Genomic DNA, 11221 nt, shown 5'->3' with positions numbered 1-11221 from the left:
TCTCCTGAAGCTTCTCTAGCTGCTCCTCAGCTTCTATAGAGCCTCACAGATGAGGATGATGCAGACAAGGGAAGGCAAAGGCTTCTTTGGTGAAGCAGGTGATGTAGCACACCAGACAGCTGGCGTCGGTGGCCACGAGCACTACACGGAGGGTGGTGTCCACAGCCCAATGCACGTCCACAGCGAGAGATAGGAGAGCATGTCCTCCCTGGGAAACCACAGTGAAATGAAGGGTGGAAAGGCCAGCAAGAGGCTCCAAGCCATGCCTTCCTTTGGGGAAAACTGGGAGCAATTTAGGAGTGTGTCAAGGCTGCAGGTGGTAAATGCAGTTCCCATATACTACTACTGATAGCCTGGGGGCTGTGGTCCAGGGTGTGGACCTGCAGAAGGAGAGTCCAATTATTTCATTATCATTATTTAACAATCATCTTGTGTTAACACCTTGGAGGCTCATTGGGGTCAGGTGCCTGCTGTGGAAGGTGTTCTCCCACATCACCCTGATGTCCTAACACTGTAACCGGCTGGTTTTGTGCTCAGTCACCTGCTACCAGCAAGTTGGGGCTTAATAATGAATTTAATTGCAATAAGGGTGGTTCATTTCACATCAAAATCATCACCACAAAGGGACTGTCATCAAAAATACCCATTTCACATGCAAAGCTTGTGTTTTTTCAACATAATTTTCACAACTCAAAATATTGCAGCAGAAAACTATTTGGATAGTCTGTTTTCTTTGGAATGCTTCCTCCCACTGACCTTGTTCCCTTGGGGTGCCAAACGGGTAAATGCAATTTGATGTTTTGTTCTTTTTTAAAAAATTTGTGCATCTTGTTTGGACCTTGTTGGGATGGGAACTTCTTTCATGCCTGGAGGAGGACAGCTGGAGCCAGGTGGACAAATGCCACAATGCGCTGGTGAAGGATGCTGTCCTATGAGCACGTTGGGTGACAAAGCCCCACTAGGAATTTTCTTCATGAAATGCAGCTCTGCCTGGGGGTGACAAGTGATTTTTCAGACATCTACCCCAAAAACAAAGCCCACAGCACTCTGCAGCAAACTCTGTGGCCAAGTTGACAAGAGCAAATCTCGCCTGAAAGGCCTGATAGGCCTCAAAGCTACAAGTGTCTCACGTCCCTGTGAGATGCCGGAGAATCCTGCAGAACAAGCCACGGGCAGCTGAATTCAGAGCAGAAGTGGACAAGCCATACGTAACTTAGTGTGGTCAGATTCCCTTTTCTGTGGGGTGGTAGCCAAACTCTTGGCAGGCTGAGATAGCAGCCATCCTCCCTGCAAGGTGTCCTGAGCTTTGCACAGTGTCGTGTTTTCTGAACCGAGGCTTCAGACACGGAGCTTTTTACTAGTCACTTGCTGAGGAACATCCGCTCCACCTTTTGCTCTGGCACATGCCAGGATTTGTGCTCCAGGCAAGAAGGCGACGTTCTCTGACAAGAGCTGAACAGATTTTTAAATCTGACTTGCAAAATGGGGGAAAAGCCACATTCACCTCCCTGGGGCAGACTCCCTACAGTCAGGAAGTCTTCAGCCGGCAAGGAGAGGCCCTGCTCAAAGATTTCATCCCGGCATGGTTTCCTGGTCCACCTGCAGCCTGAGGTGATACCATAGGAACAGGAGATGCTTATGGCCGCTCTCTTAAGGCTTGGACTTACTTTGTGACCAAGAGTTATACCTGACATTTCAGAGCCAAGGAGTGCTCACGTACATGGGGCTCCATGCTGTGCAGAGTCCACTCGGAAGAAGCCAGCTCCACGTTTCTTTTTTCCCAGCTTTCTTCTCGCAGGTATCGTCTGTTTAAAACAAAACCAAATCACTCTTCATCTCTCTGTCATCTAGGCCAACAAAACGAGAGCTGCTGAAGGACCACAGGAAGATGAACGGCAGGACAGTCAAATGTCAGAGGATCCTCACAGCAGCTGCCTCAAGGCATTGGGTGGAAAAACCCAAACCCTAAACTGACAAACACAGTGAGAACTGTGAGCTAACAGTCAGCAACGAGACCAACCATTCCCACAGAGACTGCCACAAAAGCGTAAGCTCCTTGCTTAGCAGAGGTCAGAAAAACCCAACTCACATGTTACCAGAGGAGGAACAGGAAAACCGAGCAAAGAACCATCATGCCATAATCCTTCCATGTGCCTTAATCCTGCCTACTGGGTGCACCTCCAGAAGAACAAATACAAGAGGTTTTGGGCTAGTCTCTCTGGTGGAGGAAGTTCCCAGGCCACCGGCTGCAGGAAGAATATTCTTGAGAAAAAAAAGCCCAACTTATTTGATGCAGACCAGTTCTTACACCCTTTCCCAGGCTTCTGCTGTTAACTGTTCAGGAGAGCGCTGGGCTCCAGCACCACCTGGTTTGCCTCGGTGGGGCTGCTCTCCTGCGCTTGCTCTACAAAGCTGCTGCATTAAGGGTTTTTACTACTTCTGCATCAGCGGCAAAAAGCACCTGAGGCGCTGGCTTGTACAACGTGAAAAGCTGTACCCGCTACATCTGAGGTGTGTGCTAGGCCAGCTGACACACCTGGAAGAGCTTGGCACGAGACATCTGTCTTTCCTGAGAGCGTCAGATAACACACAGTGAGGACACGAGGGAGCCTGCTGTGGTGAGCCGGAGGGAAATACGGTGGCTTTGCTGAATAGAAGGGAAGAGGTGTAGACAGACTCACTACTGTAGAAAGGATAAACATCACAAGTGCAGGATGGAAAAGGATAAAAGAGAGAAGCAATAGAGAGTGGAAGTGTCTCTGTGGCTGATCACACATAAGAGTGTGTATGCCTGAGGATGCCAACAATACTGAGTTGCAGTCTGAAAGTTTTTCAAGAAGAGGGAGTTAAAGAGCTCTTGGAAGACTCCAATTCTTTCACAGTCAGGTTAGTATTTTGAAACATTGCCTTGAAATTCTTCCCTCTGGTCAATAGCTCAGTTTTACTGACTCCTAACACCGTCAGTACGGGTGTGCCACAGGACTATCACGTATTGGACAGCACCGCTTTGTCTGTGCCTATGGTGGAAAGGTGGCAGAATCTAGGCGTGCAAGACCCTGGGTGGAAGGCACAATGTGAGACTAAATAAGTAGTTAGTATCAAACAACTCGCAGCAGCGATTCAAAGATTTGTTTCCTCTCTACAAGACATGCAAAAACTTGCAGTCGTGTTACAAGAACAAAATCCCCAAACCTTCCCATAACTCACAACCAAAAAGCATTGACTGAGCAGTTACTTACAACAAAGTTTCACAAATCTTGTCCCCTTTTTGGCCCATGGAGTCAAAGTATTTGATGGTCTTCCTTCTGATATCTATGACCTGTTATTAAAAGGTGACGGTAACTGTTACACAAAGCACAACCTTGTGTTGCACATGCAACAAAACCTAATTGACTTGGTCTTGTTGGCTTTTTCTTCCCAACTCAATTGTAAAAGAAAAGGCAGTTTGACTCACCACTAGTGCCCAGTGTACTCTCAAGTGAATGGGCACTAAGATGAGGTCCTGCTGGAAGAGATCCACACCTCTAGTCCACCTTCTTACTGCTTCGTAGCCTCCGGAAATTAGTTTGGGATAAAAGAAAGTACTAAAAGCATGGACTGCTGGATATCCTTCCTCTTTACTTCTTTCCACCAGAAGAGTCATGTAGAAATTAATGACCTGTGCCACAAAGAGTAAACCTGAGATGTAAAAATCAGGCACTTGCTTCCTGAAAGAAAACTACAGCAACAAGTCTCTGCTGGCCACCCTTAAGGACGCAGCCGAGAGAACTCCAGTCTTGGCTGCCAGCATCTGCCCTGACAGTTCTCACGTGGTTACTTCTGCTCTTTGATCAAAACACCCGCCACCCACTCCAGTAAGCCAGACTCACTCCTGGAAGCTGCCGAATACAAGAAGGAGAGGAACTTCCACACACAGCAGACCCTGAAGTACCTCAAACGAGAACCGTACAGACATTTCTAGGCTCTGCAGTGGAGGTCATCCAATAACTGGGAGAAGACCTGTGTACGCAGGGAAGGGGTAATTCTCAGTGAATGCTAAATTAGAACATCACTGTGTGTAGCGGGTTTTACCTCGTCATTTAGCCAGCAAAGGTTCCTTAGCGTCTGGATGTCCTCGCGAGTGACCTTTAGTTTGAAGGCACTGCTCATGACCTCCTCTGGCTCACCGCTGCCAAATGCGGCACTCACCTCCCTCTCCATGGCCTGGAACAAACAATTAAACAGAGAAGGACTTGTGAATCAGCACATGGAGCGCACTAACCTGTGGGCAGCTTTCAGCTGAAACAAGGCCTAGCAATCGCGCTCCAGCAACAGAGCCCCTGGCTTTGCCAGGCTTTTGCCAAGGCAGCAAGAGCACTTTTTTGCAGGTTGGTCTGTTTCAGCATCCTGACTTTGAAACTTAGAGCCCCGGTTTGCTTCAATTTGTTTTCACAAAGGAACGGGATCTAAACCATATGGACTAGCAAACACACTAAAGCAGCTGGAAAATGAGCAAAAGTGCAGTAAACACCTTTCCCACAGGGTGCTGCAGCCCTCACAATACTGGGGCTGAAGCCAACCACAGCTGACGCTCTCCACACCAAGGCAACTAAGTCAGGAGCCTGAGAGAATTGGAAGGCAGGGTACTTCAGAGGGAACTGAAGTAACAGCAAAGGGGAGAACTGAGGCAGCTACACTGGAGTCAGGGAATCAGTAGTCCAGGTTGTGCATGCAACTGGTTGTTGTATGGATGTTTCCATCTAAGCCTACTTAAGGAATGCAAGGAAACCCACTAGGCCTGTTAGTAAAAAAACTCTGATCTCCTTCTTGGTTGAATCAGGGCTCGCAAGAGAAGAAAAACCCCTGGTCTTCCTTGTACTGAGCATCACTCTGCAGACTGGCAACTCTGGATTTGCTCGCCCTTTCCAAGTCAGTCCTCGATGGGCAAAAAGGAGGTGCTCAATGAGATCAGCCCGGCTGCAGCTCTGAAGAGGAAAAGCAGCCAACATCCATACAGGCAGGGAAACCTGGACTCCCACTCCTTGTTGAATAGTGGAACGAAGTTCACTCCTGTGACCCCTGTTACATGCAGTGCAACCATGCCCAGCACACATACATGACTCTGCGAGATCCTGAGGATGCACATGAGGTGCTCAGGTCCCTCACAAAAAATAGAACACTGCAGATCAGCAAAAGCTTATTTTGCAGGTTCTGTCACCACAGTAGGACAGGTTAAGGAGCAGAGTCAATTCAACTGTAGGAATCCAGTTAGCACTGCTCTGGGAGAATGTTGTTGAACCCAGACTGATTTTTGTCCTGCTCACAGAAGCTCCACAAACCCTTAGCTTAGCACAACTACAGAGTGTGTGTAGCACAATAAATCCTTCAAACCAGCTTTATTATTGACCCTGGCACTATGAAGTCACAGCTGCAGACTTTCGGTAACATGTTAAATGCAAGTCCTTCAGCTTTCTAAAAGCCTTCAGGACCACCTATAACAAATGACGTTCCTTACAGCTGTTTCACAACCTTCTGTTTTCTGCAACAGACTGTCAGCTCTGGTACCTCTGTGAGCAGAGAAAAGTGTTCTGCTGGTTTTTCCAGTCTTGGGAATTTCTTTTCTTCTGCGTCAAGGGTAGGCGATTTTCTGGACAGAACAGGTGCCAGATGTAACTGGAAGAACACTTCTTCTGAGAGTTCCGCTCCATACTGTCTCTGTTAGACAAAAGGACGTGAAGCTAGTGAGCAAGCACAGATTTGTTTGCTAGGGAATAGTGCAGAAAATCTTGCTCATGTAGCAAACTGAAAGGGCTTGTGTACACACATGCAACCAGCAAACTCCAAAGTTACTTTTCACTGGTGACACTGTTCCAAGGGTGCCCCCATGCAGTGCTGTGCTCAAAACTGAACGGAAGCAGGAGAGGCAGATAGTTCGGCTTGGACTGGCCTCAAGAATGCCAAAGCCTCCACATGGAAGTACTAAGTTGAGGTTGAGATTAATATTTCTGATTTCCATGATGAAAACTTCATTTTTAATCTAAGTCCTGACCAGAGATGAAAGTCAAAGATATGTACTTCCTATCTCACAAAAAAAGAGAAGACTAAAGATACCACAGCCCAGCTTTGCAGGTCAACTCAGTCTGTGTGCTAAAGACTTCAAAGCTATACCCAACATATTAAAGGGCAAGAATACAAATAGTAGAGTGTAGGGTGCAGAAACAAAGTTAATGGCAGTGGGAAACACTTTGTGATAGTGCTACTTATCAAATAATGTTCCTGCTCTCCCTGAGTAAAACAGCTGGGACAAATACAGTCCTTTCTCAACAATATAGGTAAGAGAAGAGTGCAAATATTTCTGGTCACAAACAGCAGTATTTTCCAAAGAACTGAAATAATGAATAACACAAGCTTACCCCTGCAATGGCTTGTTTCACTGGTCTTCCCTGTTTGTGAGAGTTTTCTGTTGCTGTGTAGTACCTGTGAGGAGAAAGACAAGAGCAGTGAGCTGTATATCATCACCGTCCCATGTAATTCTCAAGAATTCACTTTCTGGATAAGAAAAGTTTCCTCGAGGCCGAATCTGACTAGAGCCTCAGTTTCACACATGAACATGTGACAACAGCATCTCAGCTTCCAGCATCATTATTTCACAGCAGCAAGACTGGGATGGAATGAAGAACAGCATGGAAGACATGCAAACTGTCTTCCATCTCCATATGCAAGACTCCTTTTGTGTCTCGTTATTGGTTTCATTATTCAGAAAATGAGCAATCAACCAGCACTTTCTATGTCAAGTGCTTTACGATCTACTGGTGGTTAACGCTGCCTGCTAGGTGTTATATTGCAAGGAAGAAAGTGAACATAGGCAACTATATTCGCATCCAAATACAGTTGGGTTATGGACACCAAGACCAGCACATTGAATTAAAAATGGCGCAGCTATGGGATGTCTGTTTGCCTTCTATTGGCTAGTCAAGAGAGTGACTATCCCCACTTGGAGACGATTATCATTAAAACCACACAGACTCTGCAGAGCAAGCAAATACACAGACATTAAAGGTGTTCTTATATATGTCCCTTCTTCAAAACGAAGAATTCGCATTGTCACCAAAGATCTGTTTTTCAGGAGGGAGACCTACAACAGACTCTCATGGCGTCCTACACTTTTTGTGCTTTAAAGCCTTCCAGTCCAGCACGGTAAGAGTAGATATCACAAGCCTTGTCAATTTACTTCACTTAGTAGCTAAATCTGCAAAAAGAGTCAAGACATTGCTCCTTTTACCTCTCATACTCTATCAGTTACTTTATTTCCTTCTCTCCCCTCGAGCATAGGGCAACTGGTGAGAACAGAAGCACAGGAACAGTGCTGCAATGCTAACTATAGTGCTAGAGTTTAAAGCAGGGAGAAGAATAGGGACAGAATTATCTAAAAACCAGGACTGCCACAAGTGAATCTCTCTCTGCTCCCATCTATGCTTTCTCCTCTCATTTAAGGCCAGGTCACAGCAGAAAGACACATGCATTGGACTGCCGTACAAGAATCCCTCCCTGTAGCTGCACCCTTCCCTCCCTACCCACTTCCCTCCACACCACAACGCCATCTGAACTCACAGTCCTGCCAGACAGCCAATACAAGAGCCCACTGGCCTCTGAAGCATGCAAACAACCCAACTGCATGCTTCCTTTTTGGTCTCATATTCAAAGCCAAGGCACCTGAAGTCACAAAAACGGGCTCAGTCCCACCACGCTTTACAAGCCCTCTCTCTAACCCTTACGCTTAGGATCCTAGTTTCAAAGTGAAAGAAATGAAACGTCAGCTCATTAATGGTTTGGCAGAAAGACACTCACATGCCATAAATGGATTCTGCAAATCCAAGGATGACCTGGTACAGCCACCACTCTCGGCCTCACTGGCGTTCTTCCCACAACAAACCCAGGAAACACACCGTTTGTCACACAGAGCAGCTCTAGCATGGGGGCTGCACTTGAGGTGCAACTGGCTCGCGAGCAGTGCCAGAGCCACAACCTAGCGACTCTACTTCCACAGCATGGAGGCAATGGATATCATTTGTCTTTTTCTGGACACTACGGGAGGCTGAAAAGAGACAGGCACACCCAGCTAAAGGAAACAAGAACCACGATTAGAAGAGACTCTACCTGATCACATCACTCCTCTGTGACCACGGTGGGCTGCAAACATCTCCACACTTCATACCTGCACAGAAAAGCAGTAATACAAAACCAAGAAGTCAGCTTCCAATTACCATCAGGTGGATGGAGCTCTCTGTTTCTGGGTGACAAATACACAAACCACTTTTAATGACAACTGTACGGTCAGGAAGTTTGAACTCTGGAAAACAGTTTTGAGTATCACATGTGAGTATATGAGAGCTGAAGGAGGGCATTTACTAGGTTTTAAATCCTAGACCTCACTCTTGGCTAAACAGGTGATTTTTGCAAAACCAGATGCCCCTCCAGGTTCAAAAAAATAGCTTGAGATTCTCCATGACAAAGGAATCTGCCCAAATTCTAGCACCTGCTTCGAAATAATTTCAAAACCCACAGGCATCTAAGGGTACACAGTAAGGTATCACCCTCCCCTGGTACAAACAGCCAGATACTAGGATGTTCCCCTGTAGAGCGCAGAGTTGTGTCTGCAGCTACAAAAATCACTCGTACAGTAATGTCTCAAGTACAATTTTGAACAAACTTTTTCACTTTAACAAAAACTTTACAAAGCCATTTTAGCCCATAACTCTCCATGGGTCTGGGAGGGGAAGTCCCCCCTCTTTTCCCCTTTCTTTCCAGAGGGATCTCATTTTATTCTAAGAGCTATACTAGCATAAACACGTTGACTGATTTAGATTTCCTTATAAATAAACACGGATTAATGATGCACTAGCACTAACCAATCTTTTTAACATAATCTATACCTTTGAGACTTAAGGAAATGCTCCGTTTTGATTTGAAGTCTACCTACAAAGTGGAACAGATATGAATCATGGGGATACTCACTGGTCTTTAGTGTCATACGTGGGCAGACATCTCTTCCATGTTTTTGTTCTTCCAGGTGACTCACAGTCATCACTGGTTCCTTGGAGCAGGCTTGCACACTTTGATGCAGAAAAAAATACCAGAGAAGAATCACAATTGTTCTATGTACAGTATTTGTTATCAGTGCACAACAATTCACTAGAATGGATACAGTTTATTCGTACGTGACTGTCTACCTTAGAGTTGGAAGCCACAGTAAAGCAACAGAAATATGTGAAGCAAAATTAGGTTGTTTAATCCCTTCATAGGAACACCCTGTCTCCCACACTGGTTTTATGGCAAAGTGCAAAGGGCATTTCCAGGAGGAGGCAGTTTACATTTGGAAGTTCAGCTACTTTCAACTCTGGCATACTGAAGATACAGGAGTCAAATTTTCTGTCTCTTCAGAACAGACTGATCAATCACATAATTTGTTTCCTTTACCTTTTCAGCAGCAAGTCTGTGGCTTTTTTGGTTTTTCTTTAAAAAGAAAAGAGTACTTTTTGCAAATTCTACAGGTATCTGGATTAACCTGAGGAGGCCGCTATTTTATGGAACAAAACCACATTCATGACAACCATCCCTGACCAATTCTTTTCAGTCCATTTATTCTGTTCTGAAATTACGCGTTTACATGTTTTCTAGCTACGAACCACTGAGCAAGGATTGGGATTTTTGTAACCCTTGGTAATGACCCATTTCACAACATTTAAGGGAAACTGCAAGAAAGAGTGGCATTTTCTACTGTTACTGTGTAGAAAGGCGTGCTGGGACTTCAGCATCATCTTGGCACAGCTATTTTACTGCAATCAGAAAGAAAAACTCATCCACATCAACAAAGAAATCTTCACCTCGAGAACATACATTCAGAGACTGTTCATGCTTCATTGCAGGGAGCTGAAGGGGAGTGTTGGACTTCTAACCTTTAGTTGGCCCCAACGCCTGCCATGGGACACTGTCCAGAACCCTGAGACTACGAAAAATTAATTCTCCTCCACTTCCATGGACAACAGCTACAAAGTTAACACCAAAGAGTTGATGGTCATTTTTCTTGTAATTACTTGCGGAAGCTTGTCGGCCGTGGATTAGGGTGGCTTCCAGGATATTTTGCCTTTACCAGTTGCAAGAGCTGTTTATATTTCTCCTTTTCTCCTCGCTGAACATCCTGGCAGAATGGAGGGAATAAACAAACATTAGAACCACTGCATATAAAGCAAATGTTTGTAATCTGAACATAGTGTGAGCACAGGCTGTTTCCTGAATACTGGCACATTACTCAACTTTACTTTAGCAGGAATTCCCACACCTTTATTTGGTGTTAGCCGTGCCCTAAGAACTTGTGTCCCATTATAAACCTCTAAATTCCTTCTGTAACTGTTTCCTGAAATGGGGGCCTCTTCTCTTCAACCGTGCTCTGTACTTCCTGCATAATAATTCAGGCTAACGTGCATTCCTGTCACATACATAAAGATTGGGTGCTAGAAGTCTCCTTGGTGTCTTCATCATACCCCACATCTTGCCAGGGCCTGCTTCTCCAGTACTTCAGTGTAAGTTCTGATCCTACATAAGCTAGGTTTATCAGGAATTTTCCAACAGTTGCTTTCAGATACTGGAAGGAAAGGACAGCGAAAGTCCTCTCAGTCCTGAAAGGAAGGATTAGCAGCAACTGAGTGGGTTTTATCTACATTATCCTTTTCAAGTTGCTATATGAAGATCACAGTTGAGATAGGTTAAGGACAAAATAGTGAAAATATTCTGTAACAAACACACACTAAATAAGGCAGTATGGTTCGGCTTACAAGTGAAACTGGCTGGAAGGTCCTCCCCCAGTACACCATTTCCATGAAAATGGTTTAAAATTCAGACTTTTGGCAACACAGCACTGCTCTGTTTCAAGACTTGATAAATGCAAAGGCAAATAAAATGCTACACATTGATCTTCCAGAAGCATTCCTTCAACATCATTAACTACACCCCATGCTGTTACAAACTGCCACTTCAGTGTTTACATACAGCTTTGTTGTAACTGCCAAGCTGTTTCATTTCAAAAGTCACCGTTCTCTCCCCATGTACCTCTTCAGCAGTACAGAAAAGCCTCCCCATTTTGCTGACTTCTGAAGTCGTGGACTCCTGCACAGCGCGCTCCTTAATGGGTGGCCTCAGTGTTAAGACGCCATCTGCAACAGGTTTGATGTGGTGTTTGCCATTC

General features: G+C 45.3%; 1 protein-coding gene across 1 annotated transcript in view; it reads right to left on the bottom strand.

The window, feature by feature from the left end:
- Positions 1-1720: 1720 nt before the first annotated feature.
- The window catches only part of LOC104498799 (sentrin-specific protease 2-like), a gene marked incomplete at both ends in the record, with an annotated part of 12185 nt that continues 2684 nt past the window's right edge, over positions 1721-11221 (bottom strand). Inside the window, 10 exons of the mRNA XM_010142222.1 lie at positions 1721-1805; positions 3240-3319; positions 3455-3658; positions 4072-4203; positions 5545-5694; positions 6393-6456; positions 8137-8194; positions 8995-9092; positions 10074-10177; positions 11086-11221. Of these exons, the coding sequence (XP_010140524.1) occupies positions 1721-1805; positions 3240-3319; positions 3455-3658; positions 4072-4203; positions 5545-5694; positions 6393-6456; positions 8137-8194; positions 8995-9092; positions 10074-10177; positions 11086-11221 (1111 nt within the window). The remainder of the gene's footprint in view (positions 1806-3239; positions 3320-3454; positions 3659-4071; positions 4204-5544; positions 5695-6392; positions 6457-8136; positions 8195-8994; positions 9093-10073; positions 10178-11085) is intronic.

The sequence above is a fragment of the Buceros rhinoceros genome, unplaced genomic scaffold (assembly GCF_000710305.1).
Source record: "Buceros rhinoceros silvestris isolate BGI_N320 unplaced genomic scaffold, ASM71030v1 scaffold1898, whole genome shotgun sequence".
In the NCBI taxonomy this organism is placed as follows: Eukaryota; Metazoa; Chordata; class Aves; order Bucerotiformes; family Bucerotidae; genus Buceros; species Buceros rhinoceros.
The sequence above is the reverse complement of the archived record's forward strand: the minus strand, read 5'-3'. Positions and strand labels throughout refer to the sequence as shown.